The sequence below is a fragment of the Microtus oregoni genome, unplaced genomic scaffold (genome assembly GCF_018167655.1).
Source record: "Microtus oregoni isolate MIOR12 unplaced genomic scaffold, Mior012 000019F_ref0000042, whole genome shotgun sequence".
NCBI lineage: Eukaryota > Metazoa > Chordata > Mammalia > Rodentia > Cricetidae > Microtus > Microtus oregoni.
Window position 1 is genome coordinate 34961168 of NW_024543078.1, and position 26537 is coordinate 34987704.

The window sequence follows — 26537 nt, forward strand, 5'->3', positions numbered from 1 at the left end:
CCAGGAGAAGGCACTGGATCACTTGGGACTGTGGTTATGAGCTGCCCCGTGGACGCTGGGACTTGAACCTGGGTCTTCCGGAAGAGCATAGATGTTATGTTAACCACTGAGCCATCTCTCCAGCCCTAATACTTGTACTTTAAGGAGTAAAATTATGTGGATGATGGGTATAATCATGTTTAACTATAAAAACATCGCGCTAAACATACATTTATTAATAATTATTATGCTTAATTAAAAATAAAACTGAAAACCAATCTAGAAGTAAATTGTGTTTTGTAAATTGGCTTAGGACTTTAAAAATCCTTCCTTGAAGTCATTTCACGGTTTTGCTTTTACTCTCTGCACAGTTCACCTGAACCCTGGGCAAAAGTAAGTATTTGGCACTGAGGGATGGTGGAGAGCAGCAAACTCTGGGGGTGACCAGCGGGAGTGAGAGTGGCTGCTCCTGAGTCCATTATTGTGACATCACCAAGCCAACGGGGGTCCGTTCTTTCTGAGGTTCACACACCCCTTCATACTGACCATGCGGTTATTTTGATGATTTTATCCATTTTTCTTCCCTCATTTGTGTGTTCCTTTCCTGTGTCATAAGCGTGTCTTTATATCATCTAGAAAACCTGCCAATGACAGTTTGTCAACAAGGACCCTTCAAATAAATGACATCAAAGATCCCAATCCAGGAAAGTCTGCCATGTCAGAACATGGCAGGGGCATTTGTCATTACTCCTTGTCCATCGCCGTTAAGTTATAACACTCCCCAAATAGTTACACGTTAAGATGTCTATTCAATAAAATGGCAAAAAGTAGTTTAATAAGAACATAAGTGGCTTATTTAGAAAACTTTAGAATATTAACCTAAAAGACTAATGAACCATGTTAGCTACATGAAAGCATTGGGGGCAAAAGGCCACAGAAACCCAGACTGAAAAGGGGAAGAAACGAGAGCCTCCCCGAATGCAGTCCAAGGGCACATTCATTCTCTAACTCCGAGTCTGTTGTGAGGTCTGGTCCCCGGTACCCCTCCACCTGTGGCAGAGACAAACCAAGCTCCGCTATTTCCGCTGACTCGGGCTGGCTTGCTCGCCCAGCTCTCTTAGCAGGGGCTGTGTCACAGCACTGGCCGCTCTCCAGCACAGCGGTGCTTGGTGCTCGGAGTCTCCTTCCCGGAGACTGCGCTGAGCTCCTCCCCTCGTGGATTCCAGCTGGGATTCCAGGGTCTTAATTCTGAGTTCCATCTCACCTATCGTGACCACTTCATCCGCATCTCTTAAATCCTTAGTTTTGTTTTGATCTCTTGCTTGGATCTAAAGCAAAAAGTACAAAATTCCAAAATAATTAACCTTCGAACAAATACTTGGCTCTTGTTCCCTTTAGTTAAGAATCATCAATTCACAGGTAGTTGTAAGTATGTTAAATAAGATAGTGGGATTTAAAAATTTTTATTACTAATGTCAACTGCATCATATTTAACACATAAAGTCAGCATGGCGGCACGTGGAAGACAGAGGTAGGTAGATCTCTGAATTTGAGGTCAGTCTGGTCTGTATATTGAATGCCTGTCTCAAACAAAACAAAACAAAACAACTAAAACCCAATTAAAGCCGGGCAGTGGTGGCAGATGTCTTTAATCTCAGCACTCAGGAGGCAGAGACAGGTGAATCTTTGTGAGTTTGAGGCCAACCTGGTCTACAAAGCAAGTTCCAGGACAGCCAGAGCTGTTACACAGAGAAACCTTGTCTTGAAAAATCATACCCACACCCCCACACAAAACCCCAAACCCTCAAACCAAAAACTATTAAAAAATTTAAAACATAAAAATAGTAAATTGTTTTTCTTTGAGCCTGGAGCCCTGTGTTCTGAGTTACCCTCATGCTAGCTCCAATGTAGTTTCATAAGTCACAGAACAAAAGAATCAACTCAAAAACATTTTAAAAACATAACTGTAAGCCGGGCGGTGGTGGCACACGCCTTTAATCCCAGCACTCGGGAGGCAGAGGCAGGCGGATCTCTGTGAGTTCGAGGCCAGCCTGGTCTACAAGAGCTAGTTCCAGGACAGGAGCCAAAAGCTACGGAGTAACCCTGTCTCGAAAAACCAAAAAACAAAAACAAAAACAAAAACAAACAAAACAAACAAAAAACAAAAATATAACTGTAACTTAAGGAAATATTTAAGAGTGTGTTTTAATTTTCATATAGAGCTTTTTTCTTCTCAATTGTCTTAAGACGCAAATGATTGTCTAATTAAAATATTGTGGAAGATCAATAATTTTATTTGTAAACTTGTTACTAACCTAGACATATCTGGGATGAAGGAACCTCCCTTGACACATTACCTCCATTGCATTGGCCTGTGGGCAAGGAGATGTGGAGACCAAGCCTGCCCTGCTTCACTGGAGTTCTGCGTTGGTTTCTTTCAGTGTGAGTAGGACCTGGAAGCCTGTTATAAACACATTCCTCCTGTCTTAGGGTTGCTCTTGCTGTGATGAAACCCCAGAACCAAAAGAAGTTGTGGAGGAAAGGGTTTATTTGGTTTACACTTCCAAGTCCATCGTGGAAGGAAGTCAGGGCAGGAACTCAGGACAGGAACCTGGAGACAGGAGCTGATGCAGAGCTCATGGAGGGGAGCTGCTTATCGGTTTGCTCCCTATGCCTGGCTCACCTGCTTCCTTATAGAACTCAGGACCAGCACCCACCCCCTAATTGAAGGCCAGCGGCTCTCCCCACCAATCACTAATTAAGAAACCCAGATCTTGTGGAGACATTTTCTTTGTTTTATTTTTGTTTGTTTGTTTGAGATGGTTGCTCTGTGTAGCCCTGGCTGTCCTGGAATGCCTGTAGCCCATGCTGGCCTCGGACTAAGAGATCCACCTGCCTCTGCCCCTTGAGTGCTGGGATTAAAGGTGTGCACTACACTGCCCAGCTGGAGGTGTTCTCTTAACTGAGGTTCCCTCCTTTTAGATCATTTTAACTTGTGTCAAGTTGACATAAAAGTAGTCAGTTCACCCCTCCCCTAGCTGTTTTCAGTCAGTGGTTTGTTTGTTTGTTTTACAGCAATAGAAAAGCAAACCAGAACAATGACACACACTGAAAACTTTGAAGAGACAGATGCTGTTCAGAAATCTACAAAGTCAACTACTGTTATGGAAAGAGGAAGAAACGCAAAGGGTATAGTCCACATTACCGCTGTGCTGAAATGAGTTCAAGCATGTCGCTCTGTTTGGGTTACACGGCTCTCACCACCTACCGCGTGCTCCTGCATCCAGCTTCTGCAGTGAAGAACTTCTTCTTCTAAGTTCTTGTGGCTCTCGAGGAGGCGTCCGCACTTCTTTTGTTCTGTTTTTATCGCTGCTAGCTCCTGCTCCATGAACTGAAGCTTTACAACCATGTGTAGATACTTGTAATATGTAGTTTCCCAAGTTTCTCTCAGCTTGTAGAGCTGTGTGAGTAAAAAAATATGGTTTCACGGTGAGGGATGTAAACTGAGACTAGTCCAGGGCAAAGCCAGTGGACACCGATGCCCGCTCAGCTAGTCTAGGGCAAAGCCAGCGGACACCGATGCCCGCTCAGCTAGTCCAGGGCAAAGCCAGTGCACAACCGATGCCCGCTCAGCTGTAATAAACTAAAGCTACACTCTATAACAGACTGTTAGAATGTACTCCATCTAATTAGCCCGAAAATAAGCAACATTAAACCCAGCAGAATGACAAAAATATGCTCTTTACACAGTCCTCTTCGTCAGACACACCTGAATCACGCCGTCATTTTCCACGCCTAGTTTATTCTTTCCTTAGTAACATGGTAAGTTACACACCAGCAGTGCCTGTAATTTCTTTTCTTCCTTTCTCCCTCCCTTCCTCCTCCCTTTCTTCTTTCTTTTCTTTTACTTTGTGGTTTTATTTTTTTTGAGATAGGATTTCTCTGTGTAGCTCTGGCTGTCCCAGAAGTCGCTCTGTAGCCCTAGCTGTCCCTGAATTCAAAGATCTGCCTGCCTCTGTCTCCTGAGTGCTGGAATTAAATCCACCACCACCTGGCTAGCAATATGATTTTTTTTTTGTTTTTAAAACAAAAATATTCTGATTCAAGAGCACTGCCTTGCGAACTTTTCACTAATTTCACAAAATACAGGAGTGCATTGAAAGACGATAGCGACAAACTGTAGTTGGCTGCATTGGGGTGATAGGACAGCAGGACAAGCAGGGTCTGACTAAACTTACCTGGGTTATAATAGTGGTCTGTGGTTGTGGTTTTACAACCCGACCCTGAGTGCGAGCTTGTTTTACTAACTGGTCTCTAGTATGGGTGTTTTGTTAACACAGGATCTCACTGTGTGTCCCTCGTTAGCCTGGAACTCTGTGTAGTCTGGTTTGGCCTCAAACTCACAGAGATCCATTTGCTTTTGCTTCCCAAGTGCTGGGATAAAGGCTAAGTCTGATATAGCTAACACATGGATTTCCATAGGGGAGCAATAATTAGTAAGTTAGTGCTATGATCATAATTTCCTTGCCATGTTCCCTGGTTACTACAGGATGTTTAGGGGCTGTACTCTGGACACGAGTTTCCTCCAATGGGCTGACCTATTGCCCTGTAATCTTGGCTTGAGCTGTGCAGCTCTAGTGGGTTAGACACGAGGAGGTGAAAGAAGGAACTGTGGTGCCCCAGAATAAAGTGGGTGCTGTGAAGAGGTTCAGCTTTGGTTCTAGCACAAAATCAGATATCAGGTGCTTATCACTTCCTCCTTGCTGGGCGAGAAAGAGGCTCCCAGGGCCTGGGAAGCAGGGGAAGCCCACAGGCTCAGGAAACTCACTCAGGTTACATGGTAGGCAAGGCCTTTCCCAGAGGTTTGAAAGCAGGAATTGCTGCAGAGAGATGCTCTCCAGCAGAGCGGCCTTCATGCTGTGAGGGGAATGCGGGGAGGCACAGCTGCCTTTGCTCCTGTCAGTTACAGCAAATCCATTAGGCTTGGGTAGAGCTTTTTATTTCTTTTTCTTTGTTGGTTTTTGAGATAAGGTCTTTCTATTACGTAGTTAAGTCTGTCCAGAAACTCACCATGTAGACCAGGCTGGCCTGGAACTCACAGAGAACCACCTGCTTCTACTCGTGAGCAATGGGATTAAAGCCTCCGCCACCATGCCTAGCTTTGGAGCTTTGGATTCTTTTTTTTTTTTTTTTTTTGGTCTGTCATCTAGACCCCATCTCTCCAGAAAACTCGCACAGCACCACATCAGAAGAGAATCTAACTGCCAACTGTAAGAGTCATTTGTCATTTAACTGAAGCTGACATCTCGTCCCTTTTCTTAGTAAAACACGGTTGTGAGCTAAAAGGAAGCGATACAACTTAAATGCTGTCAGCAGTGAACTGGGTCAACAGATTCTGTGACCACTATTTGAGGAAATGAGAGCAAAGAGGGTTGTTAGGTGAGAGCCCAACTGTTTCAGTGGAGAAGAGAGAAAGAACCAGCCACTTTAAAGGCCAGATCTTATTGTGTTACGGAATCAGCAAGGAATAAGCTGGGCACATTAACTTCGCCAAATAAAGAGCTTTCCATGCCTGAGAGCAAAGGGACTGAAGGGGGCTCAACCCCTCCTCAGCTGCACCCAGGGGAATTAACCCCTCCTCAGCTGCACCCAGGGGAATTAACCCCTCCTCAGCTGCATGAAGGTCCTGACTTTTTACAGTCAGAGCCCCAAGTGGGATCAGGTCAGAAGAGTAACAGATGACACCTTAGCCACCGGAGTTGCTGATAGCTTTTTGACTGCTCCTCCTTGATTGGCCCATTTCTAACCTTATTTGCATGCCAATTAGGGCCCAGGGTCCATAATTTCTTATGTCCTGGGGCTGCAAGAACAAAAGACTTGAGAACTCAAGAGTGGAGTCAGAGAGAGGACTGCTCGCATGACCGAACTTCTGCCCCCTGCACAGAGTTCTCTTGACTGAAGCCTTCTGGATGCACCTGCACTGCTGCTCCTCTGGTCTGTGAACTGCAGGCTTGCTCTGCAAGAGACTGTTCCTGGCTGGCACCAATGCCCTCTAAGAGCCTTCCAGCTGTGACATGTGCAGTCACTTGTTTGGCACCAAGAAGTCTGCTGAGGGCTTACATCTGGCATACTACCAACCTTTCTCTGTGGGCATCCTGTTGCCATGGAGGATCTTGGGGCTCTTATTTTCCCATTCATATTGTTATTCCCTTGTGGCAAATGTTACCCTTAGTTTTCCTTTGCTGTCTTTCCAGTAGGATAGGTGACAAGAGCAGGAAGGACAGTCTACTATGTCTTCTACTGTCCCTTTAAGAAGGTCAAGATCAACCAGATAAGCAAATTAAACAGACCTATAAGTGCTGAAGAAATAGAAACAGTTATCAAAAGTCTCCCAACCAAAAAAAGCCCAGGACCAGATGGTTTCAGCTCAGAATTCTACAAGACTTTCAAAGAACTAATACCAATACTCTTCAAATTATTCCACACAACAGACAGAAGGAGCATTGCCAAACTCTTATTAGGCTACAATTACCTTGATACCCAAACCACAGAAAGACATTGCTAAGAAAGAGAATTACAGACCAATCTCACTCATGAACATTGATGCAAAAATACTAAATAAAACACAAGCAAATCGTATCCAAGAACACATCAGAACCATCATCCACCATGACTAAGTCGGCTTCATCCCACAGATGCAGGGATGGTTCAACATAAGAAAATCTGTCAACATAATCTACCATATAAACAAGCTGAAAAATAAAAACCACATAATTACCTCATTAGATGCCAAAAAAGCTTTTGACAAAATACAACATCCCTTCATGATAAAGGTCGTTGAGAGAGCAGGGATACAAGAAACACACCTAAACATAATTAAGGCAATATACAGCAAGCCAACAGCCAGCATCAAACTAAAGGGAGAGAAACCCCCAGCGATTCCACTGAAATCAGGAACAAGACAAGGTTGTCCACTCTCTCTATATCTATTCAATATAGTTCTTGAGGTCCTAGCTAGAGCAATAAGACAACAAAGGGAGATCGAGGGGATACAAATTGGAAAAGAAGTCAAACTCTCACTGTTTGCTGATGATGTAATAGTTTACATAAGTGATCCCAAAAATTCTATAAAGGAACTTCTACAACTCATAAACACTTTCAGCAATGTAGCAGGATACAAGATTAACTAAAAAAAAAAAAATCAGCAGCCCTCCTTCACATAGATGATAAATGGGCTGAGAAAGAAATCAGAGAAACATTCTTCACAATAGCCACAAACAGCATAAAATATCTTGGAGTAACTCTAACCAAACAAGTGGAAGACTTGCATGACAAGAACTTTAAATCTTTGAAGAAAGAATTCGAAGAAGACACCAGAAAGTGGAAAGATTTCCCATGCTCTTGGGCAGGCAGAATTAACATAGTAAAAATGGCAATCTTATCAAAAGCAATATACAGATTCAATGCAATGCTCATCAAAATCCCAGCAAAATTCTTCAACGACCTTTAAAGAATGGTACTCAACTTCCTTTGAAAAAGCAAAAACCCAAGATAGCCAAAACAATCCTGTACAATAAAAGAACTTCTGAAGGCATCACAATCCCTGACTTCAAACTCTACTACAGAGCTACAGTACTGAAAACAGCCTGGTATTGGCTTAAGAACAGACAGGACGACCAATGGAACCGAATAGAAGACCCGGATATCAATACACACATCTTCAAACACCTGATTTTTGATAAAGAAGCAAAAAATATCAAATGGAATAAAGAAAGCATATTTAACAAGTGGTGCTGGCATAACTGGATATCAACATGTAGAAGAATGCAAATAGGCCCATATCTATCACCATGCACAAAACTCAAGTCCAAATGGATTAAAGTCCTCAACATAAAGCCAGCCACACTGAACCTTATAGAAGAGAGAGTGGGAAGTACACTTGAACACATTGGCACAGGGAACCACTTCCTAAATAGAATCTCAGCAGCACAGACACTGAGAGAAACAACTAATAAATGGGACCTCCTGAAACTGAAAAGCTTCTATAAAGCAAAGGACATGGTCAACATGGCAAAACAACAGCCTACAGAATGGGAAAAGATCTTCACTAACCCCACATCAGACAGAGGTCTGATCTCCAAAATATACAAAAAGCTCAAGAAACTGGACACCAAAAGATCACATAATCCAATAAAAAAAAATGGAGTACAAACCTAAACAGAACTCTCAACAGAGGAATCTAAAATGGCTGAAAGACACTTAAGGAAATGTTCAACATCCTTAGTCATCAGAGAAATGCAAATCAAAACAACTCTGAGATTCCATCTTAACACCTGTAAGAATCAAAACACTGATAACAATTTATGCTGGGGAAGTTGTGAAGAAAAGGGAACACTTCTGCATTGCTGGTGAGAATGCAAGCTGGTACAACCCCTTTGGATATCAGTGTGGTGATTTCTCAGGAAATTAGGAAACAACCTTCCTCAAGACCCAGTAACACCACTTTTGGGTATATATCCAAAGGATGCTCAATCATGCCACAAGGACATGTGCTCAACTATGTTCATAGCAGCTTTGTTTATTATAGCCAGAACCCGGAAACAACCTAAATGCCCCTTGATCGAAGAATGGATAAGGAAAATGTGGTACATTTACACAATGGAGTACTACACAGCAGAAAAAAATAACGACATCTTGAATTTTGCAGGCAAATGGATGGAACTAGAAAGTATTATTTTGAGTGAGGTAACCCAGACACAGAAAGACAATTTTCACATATACTCATTTATAGGTGGTTTTTAAACATAAAGCAAAGAAAGCCAGCCTACAAACCACAATTTCAGAGAATTTAGACAACAATGCGGACACTAAGAGAGACTTACATAGATCTAATCGACATGGGAAGTAGAAAGTATAAAAAGACAAGATCTCTTGAGTAAATTGTGAGCATGGGGGCTTGGGGGAGGATTTTGAAGGGGGGAGGAGAGAGGCAGGGAGGGGAGCAGAGAAAAATGTATAGCTCAATAAATATCAATTAAAAAAAGGAGAAGGTCTAAACTGGAATGAAGTTATCGCTTCCACCCCAGCAACCTGTCACAGAAGACAGCTGGTGATAAGCCACACACTCCTGAAAAGAGTTCTCACCTGAGAAATCGACTTGATTTGGTCCTGGCTTGCGGGACCCAAAGCAAACTCCCATGTTTATGATCAATTGAATCTCAACAAAATGCTGCAAAACCTTTCTTAAGAACAATATTTTTAGCCATGGTGGTGCATGCCTTTAATCCCAGCACTCAGAGGCAGGCAGATCTCCGTGAGTTCGAGGCTAACCTGGTCTATAAGAACTAGTTCCAGGACAATTTTTTTTCAACAAGAAATGATTCTGGGGCAATTGGGTATCCACATGTGAAAAAAAAAACAAACAAGTGTTGGCGACTATGAAACACCACCAATAAAATCCACTCAGAATGCAACATTAAAAGTATGAAATGAAGCCGGGCGGTGGTGGCGCACGCCTTTAATCCCAGCACTCGGGAGGCAGAGGCAGGCGGATCTCTGTGAGTTCGAGGCCAGCCTGGTCTACAAGGGCTAGTTCCAGGACAGGAACCAAAAGCTACGGAGAAACCCTGTCTCAAAAATCCAAAAAAAAAAAAAAAAAAAGTATGATATGAGATGCACAAATTCTAAGAAAAGGACATGGGCACATGTCATTGTGATTGAATCAGGCAAAACTTTGTGTTAGGACATTAAAGCCTAAACAGCTGAGCAGACTCCATCACCATGTGCCAGCGTGCTTTAGAGACACCGCCAAGGAGTGCAAAGGCTAGAAGAAGAAAATACTTGCGCGTTCATGTGTCTGATGAAGAATTCACATCCAAGATATACAAAGGACTACAAATAGCAGTGAAAGGTTAATCCAATTTAAAGCCGGAGAAACAATCTATCTAGACCTCCTCTATGAGGTACACTAACCGCCAATAGGTCCATGGAAGACCCCTGTGCTCCACACGTTAGGGGAATGTAGATGTGACCCACCCACCATGTTATGGAAACTTGGTTTAGTTAAAAAGATGGAAAAAGTCAGTGCGGTCATTCACACCTTTAATCCCAGCCCGGCAGGGGCAGGGGCAGGGGCAGGGGCAGGGGCAGGGGCAGGGGCAGGGGCAGGGGCAGGGGCAGAGGCAGAGGCAGAGGCAGAGGCAGAGGCCGGTGAGTTTCTGCAAGTTTGAAGCCAGCCAGGGCTGTATAGTGAGACCCTGTTTCAAAACAAACGAACAGAAGTAAAAAGATGGAGTGAGTGTTGGCAAGGAAGTGGAAAAGTTGTAATGCCCTTCAGGACTAGTGGACAGAAGATGGCAGTCACCGTGGAAGGCACACACTGCTGGTGGCTCCCCAGACGAGCAAGAGCGCTGTCACGTGACTCAGTCAGCCACAAGAAAGGAAGCCGCTTCGCGCAGAACTTGGGCTCCGCACTGCCAGAGCAGTGTTAGTAATCAAAGCTCAAAATGGGGCCAACCCAGAGGTCCATCGATCGGTGAGCATGTAAATAAAATGTACAGCTTGCCCATATAACGGGACGCTATCGGCAAAGACGGGAAATGAAGTGCTTACAGATGTTCCAACGGGCTGAACAATAAAGAATGAAAGGAGCGGGACGCCAAGGCAGCCAGGACGCAGACTGTGCGTCTCTCACACACCGTTCAGAGAGACGACCTTGACAGCAGTTAAGCGTACTGGGTTCCTTAAGTCTCAGCATGAAACAGCAATTGCTGAGAGGTTTAGGGCATATTTGGATGTTAAAAATACTGAAAAATTGAGGTGATATGTGCATATCTGTGAATATACACCCTGTTACTGAATTGTAACGCACACTTCAGCTGACTGGCTTTCCCAGGCTGTCAACTACAGCCCATAACGCTGCTGGCAAACAGAACTGACAAAGGTGCTTATGATTGTGACATTGTAACAGTGGACTGTTTGTTGCTAAGTCATTTGCCAGCATTGAGAGGGGCTGGAGAGATGGCTCGGTAGTCAGGAGTCTTGTTACTCTTCCAGGGGACCTGAGTTGGGTACCAGGTATCCACATGATGGCTCACAATCATCTGTAACTCCCTGCCCTTTTCTTGCCTCTGAGGGCAGTAGGCATGCATGTGGTATACAGACCAACAGGCAGGCAAAGCACTCATACCATAAAATAAAATAAATAAATCTAATAAATAAGATATAAAGAGAATCATCACAACTCACCTTTAATAGAAAAAAATCCATTTTATTGATTTCAAGTCAGTGAAGTTTTTTTTAAATTTTTTACTGGCCAATGAATATATTTATCCAAAGCAAGAGATATTGAATCTTACAGATTATTGAAATTACCTCATGCCTCAGCGTACTAATTGGGATATGCATATCAAATTGGCTGGTTTTTAAATCTCCAGGACCACTGAGTCCTCTGCCTTCATGCTTATTTAGCTTCTTTTTTGTCTCCTCAAAGAGTTTCTTAAATCTGTAAAAATGTACAGAATTGGCATATGAGTGTTTCCAGCATCAATATTTAATAATTTGAGCAGACAATATGCAATATCATAAAAAGGAACAAAACTGTAAGTTATGAATATCTCATTTGTCTCAGCCTAAAATGATTTGAAAGCATTCTAATGAAATTATAATCTTTAAATTTTTTTTGTGCGTGTGTGTTTTGCCTACATGTATGTATGTGCACCACATGTATGCCTCATGTTCATGGAGGCTGCAAAAGGATGCCAAATCTCCAGGCCTGGAGTTACAGAGGCCAGGTTATGAGTCACCATGTGGGTAGTAGCAACTGAATCTGTGTTCTCTGGAAGAGCAGCAAGTGCTCTTAACCATGGAGCCATCTTTCCTGCCTGAAATTATAATCTTACTTTTTAAAATTAAAATAGAATTACATAGTTTTTCTCCTTTTTTCCCCCTCTCACTAACCCTTCCCATGTACCCCTCTTTCTCAAATTCATGGCTTCTATTTCTTTAAATATTGTCACATGTATTTAGCTCTAAATATATACATGTACCTGCTCAGCACATCTAATGTTACTTGTATTGGACAGCCAGTCGGAGGGCTCTTCCCTGGGGAAGACTGTTTCCTCCACTCCCAGCGTTTCTTATGGCCTGCAGCTGAGGCTCTATAGGCTCCCTCTTCCATGTTAGTGTGTCATGTTGACGAGATTTCATGGTTGTAGCTTCTTGACACTCCATCTCACAGCAAGCTCCATGTTCCTTTGTCTCCTACAGCCTTTCCACTCTTCCTCTGCCCTGATTCCTGAGTCTTAGGTGTGGGAGATAACTTGAGATGCACTAGCTGAAACTGGTCACCGCACAATCACTTGCTCTTTGCATTTTGATCAGTTGTGAATTTTTTTTATAATTGTCTCTGTTTATTGCAAAGAGACATTTCTTTGAAGAGGTGCAAGAGCTACACTTATTTGTGGGTGTAAAGAGAAATGTTCAGAAAGTAGTAAGAAATCACACTGGTTTAGTAAAGTAGTGGTTGTAGGTGTTCCTCCAAGATCCATGACTTCACTTACCCTGTGTGATTGCTTAGGTTTCCATACCAGGCATGATTCCCCTTTTGTTGAGTGGGCCTTAAGGGAACTGTTGGTTTCCTCTAAAGTAGTCATACCACTACTGCACCCTTACAGATATTGTGCCGTGCTGATTGTTGTAGTTCATAGGCATCCCAGCTAGGTGGGCTTATTGTTGTTCTCACCCCTTGAAATCTTGCATAGCACCTTCTGATACCAGAAAAGATAGGGAGGAGGCATTCAGGTCAGCTCCAGCTCAGGGGCTCCTGGACCCTGTTGGTGTGGGAGTTCCTTCTGTCTATGTGTTGCTTTTATTGGTTAATAAATAAAGAAGCTGTTTTGGCCAGTGGCTTAGCAGAATAGAGCTAGGCAGGGAAAAACTAAACTGAATGCTGGGAGAAAGAAGGCAGAGTCAGGGAGAAGCCATGTAGCCCTGCTGGAGACAGAAGCCAGAACTTTACTCGGTAAGCCACAGCCTCATGACAATACACAGATCACAGATTAATGGAGATAGGTTAATTAAAGATATGAGTTAGCCAGAAATATGCTTAAGCTATTGCCTAAACAGTCTTGCAAATAATATGGTTTCTGTGTGATTATTTCAGGTCTGAATGGCTGAGAACGAACAAGCGACCTCCTACAACAGATTGGTGCTCCACTGTGTGCTAGCTAAATCCACATAAAACCTGAGAGGGCTTGAAAAGGAATTATAGACACTAAAAAACAAAGTTTAGCCTCATTGTTTTTTTTTTTTTTCGGGATGGGCTTTGTTTGCTGGTCATGGTTCCTTTAAGAGAGGTTTTCCTGATTCAGCAGTAGAAAACAAAAAACAAAACAAAAAAAACCAAACTAAAACAAAAAGCCCCACATGATTTTGAAACTGCGGCTTCCTGGGCTTGTTGCCGCCTGAACACAATAACACAAGTTATTAAAGATTATCTGTAACTCAGAGATTAGTAACTGGGGTGAAGCAGAAAAACATACTTATATACAAATGCCACTGCGAGATGCAAATACACGCTGGTAGTTGTTTACTCTGGTACACGAGAAGAAGAGGAAGAGCGTGCAAAAAGCCCTGAGGGAGGACGGGAGTTTAAGTGCAGTGGTTGAGGGAATGCTCACCATTCAGTAGTGTTCTGCTCAGTGCCCACAGATTTGTCAAGGAGCTGCCATTTCACTTCCTACTGATTTCAAGTCCATTCCATTGTGATCCCGAAAGAATCAAGAAATCATTTTGATTTTTTGTATTTATCAAGATTTTCTTTTCTGGCCTAGCATGTTATTTATCTTTGGGAAAGTGATATGGGCGTCTAGAAACCGTAGTCCACAGTTGTTAGTGGGAGTATTCTGCAGGAGTCTCGTAAGCTCATCTTGATCTACCTTTCAACTTAGCCCAGTTTTTAGGTTTATTTAAACTGTGAGCCTGAGCATTACATGCATGTCTGTTTACAAGTGTTCTGTATTCTTGGAAGAGAATTTGTTAATTTGCATGACCTTTGCCATCTCTTCAAATTCGTCTTAAATACCACTCAGTCAGATGAGCATTTGTGCTCCTAATTGTTTTCCAGCTCCCATTTGCTTGCTGTATTTCCCCATCCTTCCATTCTCAGGATGTATATTTGACTGCTATGTTTCCTGTAGATGGTAGGACTATTGCTATCCTTACTAAGGTCAAATCAGAAGGGTCACTCCAGCTTCAAAGCTCTTCAAACTGACTTTCACTGATAAGTTATCACAGATCTACCAAGGCAAAATCCCCCAATACTTCCATCTTTTACTGATAGATAACCCCAGGAACAACCTTGACAATCTACAAACAGTTGGTAGAATATCATCCAAAGAATCTGACAGAGATGTAATCCAAGGGCTGGAGAAATGACCCTAGGCTTAGGAGCTCTCCCTGCTCTTGCAGAGGACATGAATTTGGGTCCCAGCATTCACATAGCAGCTCACAACCACCTGCAACTCCAGTTCCAGGGGAGCCAACACCCTCTTCTGGTGGGCACCAGGCACGCATGTCATGCACAGGCATGCATGCAGTCAAAACACTCATATACATAAGTTACAACACCAAGTGCTCACCCTAAAATACATGCATGGGAACAATATGAAGTGAACTCAGGAGGTTGTATTTATACATATATACACACATATATATGTAGCAATAAAAATGAAAGAAAAAGAGGCTATGACCTTGAGAGGGAATTGGGGGACATGAGAGGAGTCAGAAGGAGGGGAAATAAAAAAGCAAATATGGCACTCATATATGAAATCCTCAAAAATATGAAATAATAAAAATTATGACGAAGCTAATTAATGACTGAAAAGATTTAAAATTCAAGATCTTACCCAGTTAGCTCTGTCATCAATTCTTCACTTTTATCCATCTGTTTTTCCAGAGCACTTTCTAGAGATTGTGTCTGCTGAACGAGCTTCTCTGTTTCATCTCCAAGCTTTAAAAAAATTATAAAAATATTTAAAAGAATCAGGAGTCTTAGTCTTATTTTATAAAATCATCTTTTGTAAGCTTATGAGTAAAATGCTTTTGTACAAGTCTGTAGCATTCCATTTGGGGTCAAATAAAAAAATAACTTCTCAAAAGCAGCTCTCATCTATTTTTATATTTATCATTAATTTTTAAAGAAATTTATAATTTTTTATTTGCCCCCCCCATGTGTGTTCATGTCTATGAATGCATGCCATGTGTGTGCAGGAGCCTGCAGAGGCCAAAAGAGGGTGTCGGAGGTACTGGAGCTGCAGCTACAGATCATTGTGAGCCACCAGAGTGGGTGCTGGGAACTGAGCCTGGGTCCTCTGGAAGAACAGCCAGTGCTCTTAACTGATGAGCCATCTCTCAAGTCCCCCTCATCATTAATTTTTTATAGAATTTACATTTTTTGTGTGTGGTTTTCTTTTTTCTTTTTAAAAGAAAACAAACTATCTTTTCATTTTACATACCAATCCCAGTTCCCACTCCCTCCCCTCCTCCTATTCCCTCCACCTTCCCTCCTACCCCACCCCAATCCACTCCTCAGATAGGGTAAAGTACAGTGCTTTGAGGAAGGACCAAGGCCCTCCCTACTATATTTAGGCTGAGCAAGGTGTCCTTCCAAAGAGAATGGGTTCCAAAAGCCAGTACATGCAGTTGGGGTAAATCCTGGTCTCACTGCCAGTGGTCCCTCATCTGCCCCAACCATACAACTGTCACCCACATTCAGAGGGACTAGTTTGGCCCTATGTTGATTCCTTCCCTGTCCAGCCAGAGTTGGTGAGCTCCCATTAGCTCAGGTAAGCTGTTTCACTGGGTGTCCCCATCATGGTCTTGACCTCTTTGCTCATATTCTCACTTCCCCCTCTCTTTGACTGCACTTTGGGAGTTCAGTCCAGTGCTTCACTGTGGGTCTCTGCCTCTGTTTCCACCAGCTGCTGGATGAAGGTTCTATGGTGACATTTAATATAGTCATCAATCTGATTACAGGGCAAGGCCAGTTTGGACACTCTCTCCAATATTGCTTAGGGTCTTAGCTGGGGTCATCCTTGTGGATTCCTGGGAATTTCTCTAGTTCCAGGTTTCTTGCTAGCCCCATAATGGCTCCTTCAATCAAAATATTTTTTTTCTTGCTCTCTATCTCTGTCCTTCCCCCATCTCAACTATCCCGTTCCCTCAAGTTCTTCTTCACCCTCCCCTTCTCCCCTCCTCCTCCTCTTCCACCCTCCCTTTCCTCCAAACCCCTATGCTCTCATGCTCTTTGTCATGAGATCTTGTCTATTTCCCCTTCCCAGGGGAATCTATATATATTTTCCTTAGGGTTCACCTAAGCAACAAGCTTAGCTTCTCTAAGATCATGAACTAGGCTGATTATCCTTTGCTTTACAGCTAGTATCCACTTACAAGTGAGTACATACCATGTTTATCTTTCTGGGTCTGGGTTACCTCTCTCAGGATAGTGTTTTCTAGTTCCATTCATTTGCATGCAAATTTCAAGATATCTTTTTTATTTCCCCCACTGAGTAGGACTCCATTATGTAAACGTACCACATTTTCTTTATCCATTCTTCGGTTGAGGGGCATCTAGGTTGTTTCCAGGTTCTGGCTATTGCAAATAATACTGCTATGAACATAGTTGAATAAAAGTCCTTGTAGTATGATTGAGCATCCTTTGGGTATATGTCCAAGAGTGGTATTGCTGGGCCCTGAGGTAGGTTGATTTCAAATTTTCTGAGAGACCATCATACTGATTTCCAGAGTGGTTGTACAAATTTGCATTCTCACCAGCAATGGGGGAGTGTTCCCCTTACACTGCATCCTCTCCAGCATAAGCTGTCATCAGTGTGTTTTTGATCTTAGCAATTCTGAGAGGTGTAAGATGGAATCTCAGAGTCATTTTGATTTGCATTTTCCTGATGGCTAAGGATGTTGAACATTTCCTTAAGTGTCTTTGGCCATTTGAAATTATTCTGTTGATGTAGTAAAAAGGGCGTCGGGGCTGCGTCCCTGGCACCCCAGCCGCCTGGCTAGCTTATGCCCCGAAATAACAACACACAAACTGTATTCATTTAAACACTGCTTGGCCCTTTAGCTCTAGCCCTTACAGGCTAATTCTCACATCCCGATCAACCCATCTCTAATAATCTGTGAGCACCGGTCTTACCGGGAAAGATTCAGCTTGTCTAACCTGGCATCTTGCTTCATCGTGTGCGTCTGCCTGGGAGAGCGGAGCATGGCATCTCTCTCTCTGAGGCATCTGCTCCCGAGAGGAGAGCTGTGGAGTCTGACCTCACTTCCTCTTCCTCCCAGCGTTCTGTTCTGTTTACTCCTCCCACCTATCTTCTAACCAATAAAATGGGCCAAGGCAGTTCCTTTATTAGCCAATGACCTTCCTCCATCATGTTGAGAATTCTGTTTAGATCTGTACCACATTTTTTAACTGGATTAACTAATTTTTTCTTGAGTTCTTTATATATTTTAGAGATAAGTCTTCTGTCTGATGTAGGGTTGGTGAAGATCTTTTCCCACTTAGTAGGCTGCCCTTTTGTCTTATTGACTGTGTCCTTTGCTTTACAGAAGCTTCTCAGTTTCAGGAGGTCCCATTTATTTATTGTTGCTCTCAGTGTCTGCGCTACTGGTGTTATATTTAAGAAGTGATCTTCTGTGCCCATGCATTGAAAGCTGCTTCTCACTTTCTCTTCTATCAGGTTCAGTGTGGTCGGATTCATATTGAGGTCTTTGATCCATTTGGACTTGAGTTTTGTGCATGGGGATAGATATAGATCTATTTGCATTTTTCTACATGTTGACATCAAGTTATGCCAGCACCATTTGTTGAAGATGCTTTCTTTTTTCCATTATATAACATTATATAATTTCAGCTTCTTTGTTAAAAATCAGGTGTTGATAGGTGTGTGGATTAGTATTTGGGTCTTTGAATTGATTCTATTGCTCCACCTGTCTGTGCCAATACCAGTAGAATTTACATTCTTATAATTTGTTAAGTCTTTCTCACCTGACTTTAGGATGAGAAAATATTTATTCTCTGTGAGAATTCTCCTGGAAGTTTGAAATTTTCTTCTTCACTTACTATTTTTCTTTAAGAAGTGTCTTCATGCTAACACTACACAGTATAAAACTCTGCTTGACTCCTCGGGATTCCCTACCATCCTGACTTACCCCTCCCAGTGGGTTCCAAAATTCCTTAACACACAATCTATCTAAAATTCTTTTTGTCATCCAGCACCTTCTACTAACTTAAAATCTGATTTTAAAAAGGATTTATTTTATTTTATGTACATGTGTGAGAGTCTGCATGTATGTGTGTGTACTTGATACACATGGAGGCCAGAAGAGGGCATCAGTTCCCCTGGAACCAGAGTTACAGATGGTTGGGAACACCACATGGGTTCTGGGAATGGAACCTGGGCCTCTGCACGGATTCCATCGGGGATGCTCATGGTATGCATTTCCTGCTGGTTTTGGTTGGCACTACTTTGAAAGTCACACTTTTCAGACTTTGGCAATGTGAAGCTGTGGTCCAGAATCTCTGCCTTGTCTCTCTTTTTAGATAGTAGACGTTTTCATGCACACATCACCAGCCGTTTCCCTTTCTTTTCCTTTGCTACACTGACAACCTTGGGTAAATGTTCTGAAATTCCCTTTCAGATGGAGGCTAACAACTATATTGCTGGAGGCCATTTTCCACCCACCCAGACAATTTGCACAAAACTGTTTAACTGCCTATGTAAAATATCAGCTCTGGTAATCTCTGGCATATTGAGGACACTATGGAGGAGTTAACGTCTGCTGATGGAGCCGGGGGTAAAAACTCATCTATTTTTTGAGTCATAGTAGGCTTCTAAGAGGCTATTATTTCTAAGCCTAATTCCTTATACATTTTGGGGCAAACCTGTAAAATATGCCTCATTTTTAAAGGTTTATTTTACTTTATATGTAGAAATGTTTTGTGTGCATGTATATATGTATACTGTGTACATGCCTTGTGTCCCTGTAGGTCGGAGATGGTATCAGATCCCACAGAACTGGACTTACAGGCAGTTTTGAGCCATCATGTGGGTGTTGGGAATGAAAACTGGGTCCTCTGAAAGAGCATCAAGTGCTTTTAACCACTGAGCCATCTGTCTAGCCCCTGCCTCATTCTTTTTGAATAAGCTAAATAGGCCTGAAATCCGGCTATACAGCTCTCAAACTTCACTGTTTCTATTCAGTACATTTCTGAACGACAATAAAAGGACATCCTTGGCATTCTTGTATACAGAAGACCCTTCAACATGTTCTTCTTTCTGATGTGTGAAAAGCATCGGAATAAATGGGGCCAGTTTCTAAGAAATCTCGAATTACTTTTCAGTGACCCTTCCTGATGTGGAAGACTGAGAGCCCCAGTTTCTGTGATGTTGTCACTAACAACGGACCCACACAGCACCTGCTTTTCAGAGTTACCAGGTTACAGGGGCTCCTGGCGTTCACGCTGTCGTCATGTGATGGTGAAGCTGGGAAGGCAGTGTGGGAATCAGGAGGGAATCTTCTGTCTGGGATTCCACTTCAGTGATGGCCAGCGAAGGCTCTACTACCCAGACAGAAGAGTCTACAGCATGAACACCCACCTAGAGAAGACATTTTTAATATGGCAGAAGGAAACAAGACTCACCAAACCTTCGTGCAGCAGTTGATTCTGAATCTGTTCAAGTTTTGCTGATTGCTCCCTCAGTGTAATTTTTAACTTGGAAAGTCGAATTTCAAGCCTAAAATGCATTTGGTACTGATTCACATATATAGTTTTAAAAAACATTATCACAGTTTCTGAACTAACATCTGAAAGAATAATTTCATTATTAATATCTGAAAAGCATGTGGTTTGGAAGTTTTCATCTTCTCCCTGCTGTGTTTTGTGGATAATGTGCATAATAGTGTAAATTTGCACATTTAATTTTTGCAGGGTTTAGAACTAAACCTTTCCACTTGGTACACACAGATATACCAAGCTGTCCAGCTGAGCAACGTCCAAGACTTAAACAATGCATTTCAACCATCATAATTCTGAGCGAGTTTCCTGGCTTCCCCAAAGGGCACCCATTAACATAGGGTTAGAGTTTCTATACTACACTGTTCTTTCTGCAGAGCTCACGGGAATCCGTGCACTACCCTACTTTATACCTTTGTAAGCTGGCTTGCGTCTTCCCAGAACTCTGTGCTGTCTCTGAGAGTTGGTCCTGTAGTCCCTGCAACTAAAATGAGCAATAAGCTGTTAAGACCATCGGTCTGCACTTTACCCTGGACACTGCCCATGGGGACGTCTGTTCTGTAACTGTAGAATTAACTGAGCTGTAACAGCAGGACTTTATTTCCACCATGCCCAAATCAATACTACCTGCCATCTACAGGAAATTAACGGATGTTTACTCTAACACTGAGGCACGTATTATTGGGTATTATTGGATATGCAAATTGATAGAACTGGTAAAATATGGAAATTTATATGTCTGAATTTCCAGAAATACCTCAAAACCCATAATTTGAAAATTGACTTATATCTACATATATGAATGATCACAGGAATATATGTGCTAGTGATGATAAAAACTAACATGATATTTTAGATGAAAACAAGATGTTTGTTTTAGGAAATGGTTTGAGAGATGTTCTGTCTTAGCTATAGTTTGGGATAACTATTTAAATTTAATCTTCCTACTTTCAATTCATTGATGAGGTGCAAGTCTCAAGTTGGTGTAACTGCATGTTTTCCTATTTTCAGTGAGGAATTGGCAAGCAATACTTTTTTTTTCCTGATAATTTTCTGCTAATCACAAGTATTTATCTAAAACCACACAAAATCGAAGAGAGCCAACTAATATCAAGCCCTGAGAAATATGGACTTTTACTCACGATGAGTTTACCTGTCTCAAATCGTTTTCTATGGCCTTTGCATCTGCAATCATTTTCCCGATTTCTGGGTGCTGAGTCTGTTCCACATGTTCACCGCATTGCTCCTCTCTTCTGCTCAGCTGCACCTTCTTTTGTTGAAACATAGACTCAGCATGTTCTTGCTTCTCACCTGGTTTCAAGGGGAACCTGAAGTATTAAAACATATTACAACTAATTTTTAGGAAAAACGTTCATTGTGGGATGTGATTTTCTTATACTAACAGACCAACTTCTTGATTTATTACCTTTCAAAATAACGAAGTAAGTTGACTTGAAATAAAATTTCATCACCATACAATGTGCCAGATGTGTCTCAGATGATTTCATTGCAAAGAAGAACCTCCAGATGTTCACACGCTGGCTCTGTCTGTAGCCATAACTCAGGACCCAGAGGAGGAACTTAGTGTTCATTATCGCTCATTCTGTCTGTTGCTAACACTTTAAGCATATCTCAGTATTATTTATTGCAAAAGAAGCTTGACGGTCTTTTGTGAACAATACATAACCTCCTCATTCAACAGTATTGTAGTTTATAGAAATATGAATTAATTTTATCAATGTATGAAAGATATATACTGAAAAAATTAACCAGTGACCTCCATTTTCTTTTTATTTTATTTGTGTTAAAAGTACAGATGGGGCCCAGGTTAACAGCCTCTAGAGAGCTTGTCAGTCATGGCTACCGTTGTTGGATCCCTAGCAATGTAAACTTATAAAAATATAAGTTTAAAAATATTTGAGTTGAGAGATGATTCTTTTATACTCTTTGGCTGGAGCTATCAATGAATATTAAGCTTTCTTTAGAAGAAGTAACTGTATTGATCCAAGCCTTTAAAAATGATTCCTATACTTTAAACAAGTAATTATATATGGACGATTTTTCCTAAATATTTAGAAATTTAGAAAATAAAGTCCAAATGGTATTTCTTGCAGCATCAATTGAAACAGAAAGGTCTGAGAATGATCACAAATTCTCAGTCCTGAGTGAATAATGGAATTCATCATAGCCACTTGAATTTCAGTTTTAAAAATTGTGAATTTATTTATTTAAAATGCTCATACCTAAATGAGTTGGTTCCACTTTCCCCAATAATTTTACACTCCACAGGACTGAAAATGTCTTCCTCTAGGGCACTAGACCTTACGCCAGCAATGATGAGAATTCTACTTCAGATCTACAACACAATATGATGGCTCAACTGTTTCTTCAAGACTAAGGTGTCACAGGGCTGGAGAGATGGCTCAGTGGAGAAAAACACTGGCTGCTCCTGCACAGGACCGGGGTTGGATTGCTAGCCCTCAGAGAGTGGCTCAGTCATCTGTAACTCCAGGTCCAGGCAATCTGATGCCCTCCCTCTTCTGGCCCCTGGGGGCACTGCATGCGTGTGGTACACAGATTCACATGTAGGCACACACACATATACATATAGCATGAAAATAAAAATTTTAATTAAAAAACCAAATAAGATGCCATGCCTCAAAGTGCAGAGGTCTTCCCATTCTCCTCCTCTATACGGTAACCAGGATTTTATTTCCGTCTGTTCTCTCTGCACTCCGCTAGCCCTGTTTTCCATGTTCTCAAGTTTTCTTGTAAGCAGTTCGCAGTGGCTGTTCTTAAGCTCCATCAGTCTTTCATATGAATGAATCATATCCCAGAGTTTCAGCAGGCTGCTAGAGTCTGTATGAGAGAGGACAGCGCCAGAATAAATTACACACGAGCATATATTGTACATAGGGACCACGTCTTCACGTCAGCCACTCATACGCTGAACAACAAGCACCACATGCCTCTAACGAGGATCACGCAGGCTGGAATCCTGCAGATAAAACAAACGAGACCTTGTGTGGTGGCCTTTCTCGGCCGGCAGCCTGACTACATCTGGGGTTGACTAAAAGCCAAATCAGTAGACACACCTGTAGCGTTTTTCTTAATTAAATAATTTAGAAGTGGGAAGACCTACTTCTAATCCAGACCTTCTGAGGTGGGAAGATGCCCCTCTAATCTGGACCACACCTCCTGCTGGAAGCCGATAGGAAGGACGTGGAGAAGGAAGCCTGCTCTCCTTTCCTGCCTGCTCTCTAGCAAGTCCATTCCTCCACTTGCATTTTCAGGGTTCCAGCATATGCTGAGGGCCAGCTCAGACATCCTGCCTCATGGACTGAACAACCACTGGATTCCTGGGCCTTCTGTTGGTAGACAGCCATTGTTGGACTAGCTGGACCACAGCCTGTTAGTCATTCTAGTACATTCCCTTTATATAAATGTATTCTTTCTATGAGTTCTGTCACTCCAGAGAACCCTGACTAATACACCTCATTTTTGTTTAGTTTCAAATCTAGAGGAGAAATGACACAAAATGTGCATTATATATTCAGATAAATGAATGTTTTATATTCAGATAAATGAGCATTATATATTCAGATAAGCACTGTAAGAGACAGTCCTATGATCACCTATGAAAATTAATATAAGATGGGCTCAAGGCAGATGTGTCAAGGAGGAAAAAGCTGCCCTGAGAAATGTGGGATGAGCTGGAGTCAGTGACATGGAGAAGGGGAAGCTCTCTAGCTGGTCCATTCGTTCATGGAGATCCATTGCCATCTACTTCCAGTCAAGGTGGTGCAACAGATACGGATTTCATTTCAACATGAAACAAGAAAACCAAAACAGCCAAAATATTCCCTTTGACAATTATTAAGATAATGGATTATAAAGATAACAATCTATGATTGACAGAAAACAGATGAGAAAGGTCTCCCAATGTCATCTCTCCCTATAAAGAGAGGGTTCAGGCAGAAAATAAGGAGACTGAACTGATGTGGAGTCTCCTGGATTCTCCGTGCTGAGGGAGGTGAGTCTGCAGAGATCACAGGGCAGGATGCAGGAGGGAAGAGAGCAGTGTGGCAGGACGCTGCAGATCTGCGACCCCTTCAACAGCAGAGCATGACAAATGCTTGTGCAGAAAGCATCTGCAACTGAAAAAAGCTTCCAGGGAACTGCAGAGCCCATGGACTGCCTAAAAAGTGTCCATTCCCAGCAAACAATTGAATAAAATCTTAAGTTAGGGTACAATAGGTTAGCAAAAGGTTCTGTCTACATTGCAGAGAACCGGAGGCTGTCTGAACAGGATTAGGAAGGGTTTAATGTAACTTAAATGTAGCTGTCTTAGATACTTCTCTATTGTGATAAAAACACTATGATCAAGGCAACTTATAAAATTTTAATTCAGGGCTAACTTTCAGAGGGTTAGAGTCCACCGAAGGTCATGGCTGTGAACACAGCAGGAGGCAGGCACGGTACTAGAACAGTACTGAGAACTTACATCTTGAGACAAAACCAAGAGGCAGAGTGAAAGAGACGTACCAGGAGCAGTACAGCAGGCAGCAGGCATCTCTCTAAACCTCAAGCCCAGCCCCAGTGACACACCTCCTCCAGCAAGGCCACACCTCCTAGTCCTACCCAAGCAGTTCTACCAAATGGCAGGGTGTGGGGGAGAGGCAATTATCTTGTTATGTGAGCCCGTGGGGACCATTCTCATCCACACTACTGCATTCCATTCCCTGGGCTCCATAGGACATATTGTAATGCAAAAGTTCCAACATTCTTCCAGAAAGGTCCTGCCCATTACTGGGGCTGGGCGAGGGGAGAAGGAGGGAAGACCAGACAGGACTGGAGGCTATCATAAGAACAGGAAGGAGGGGTCAAGTTGTTTAATGTGACTTAAATGTATCCCATATTGAAATTCAAAGAGAAGTAGACTCATGAGAGTCACCTTTTTTAAAAATTTAATTTTTCTCAAACAAATCCAAATCAACAGGAACTAAACAGCACGGCTGTGAACAAATTTAACTACAGTTTACACTTGAACAAGGCATGTTCAAACAGTGTTGGTCTATGTATACATTGTGTTTTTTGAAGTGCATTGAGGTTTCACATAATCTGAAAAATTCACAGAACCACATACCATAGGAATATTGAAAAAACTTAGGCTGCATGTCATGAATGTATAAAACATACATTCAAAACAGTAGATCTTATAATCTGTTAATAAAAGAAAACATAGGAGGCCATAGCAAGCAGTTGATCGGAGTTATGGACATACTTCTGCCCCTAAGTGTTATGACCTGAAGTCAAGACATAAAAACTAAGGTAACAAAGCCACGTTCTCCAACTGCACTGCCTCCTGCTCTTCCTGCTGGAAGCCCCATGGGAGGGCATTTGCACACTGCGGAGGGCATTTGCACACTGCGGAGGGCAGCTCTCTAGAGCATTTTGTCTCTCAGACTGGCGATTGCAATCCAAAGGACCTCTCATAGCTCTCTCCGCCCTTCTACACTTCTCACACAGAATCTGGGTCCGCCGGCCATTTGTGTTATCACTAAGAATTCCGTTCAACAACAGTTCCCTAGGAGTTCTATTTTAGAAGCCTAAAGATGTTTGTAAATTTTGAATTGTCAGCGTTTGCTACTTCTATGTCCAGTAAAATGTTGTTGAAGACTCAATAGATTCAAGTAATTATGTAGAACGAACATGATTGAAAACTTCAGAAAGACAGATTGTCAGGCTGATTAAAAAGTAGCTACATCTTTACCCTGTAACAACAACAACAACAACAACAACTACTACTACTACTACTACTACCTAAGGGCTAGAGAGATGTTCAGAGGTTCAGACTACTGGCTGATTTTGCAGAAGGCCTGAACTGGATTCGTAGCACCCACCCGTAACTCCAGTTTCAGGGGATCTGATGCTGTCCTCTGGCCTCTGCTGGCACCACACATACACACGGTGAGCATACATACATTCAGGTATGCACACATACACATAAATTCAGTTTCCATGAACTCACACCAACCCTGAATAAGACCTGAAGAAAGCCAAGATAGTCAACATTCCAGCATGGACGGGGAGGATACAGACAGGAGGTTGTGTCCTGCCCAGTTTGTGCATTCAGGGACAGTTTATAAACACATGACACAAAATTTGGTCACAGTGCCTAAAGAAATTCACAGACACCATCTGAAACCAGCCTACTCAGTAAGGGATGGAGCAGACAGTCCGTGGGACAGTGTGGAGCACAAGTATGTCTCCTCTTGTTAATATACCCACTAAGACCAGAAGAAACTGCTACAGGATTATTAAGTCAAAACAATTTAAGTGATGAGAAATGTGTTCCCTGAAGATAAAGAGATCAAATTGGAATTTAATGATTAAAATTTAATAAACATTGACAAAAGTATCGAAAAGACAGTTTATTAAAGAAGATAAACAATTCAGGCCTAATGTGTGATTAGTTTCTACTGTAAACTTCAGATAACCTAGACTCACCAGGGAAGAGGGAACCTCAGCTACGCCATCAGACTGGCTTGTGGGCATTCTGTATGGCATGGCCTTGATTGCTAATTGGTGCTTGCTGTGGCTTGTGCTGTGGCTTATCCCAGACAGGCAATCCAGGCTGTGTAAGAAAAGCTAGCTGAGTGTGAACCCATGAGAGTCAGGAGCATTGTTCTTTTGTGGTTCCTGCCGTGATGGATTGGGATCTAGAAGTGTGAGCTGGAATAAATCC

The 26537-nt window shown here is 42.2% G+C and overlaps 1 protein-coding gene across 1 annotated transcript in view; it reads right to left on the reverse strand.

Annotated features, from left to right (window-relative positions):
* Positions 1–1055: 1055 nt before the first annotated feature.
* LOC121459270 (ankyrin repeat domain-containing protein 26-like) overlaps positions 1056–26537 on the reverse strand; it is a 117044-nt gene continuing 91562 nt past the window's right edge. Inside the window, 4 exon segments of the mRNA XM_041668803.1 lie at positions 1056–1307; positions 3248–3439; positions 20943–21117; positions 22447–22648. Of these exon segments, the coding sequence (XP_041524737.1) occupies positions 1056–1307; positions 3248–3439; positions 20943–21117; positions 22447–22648 (821 nt within the window).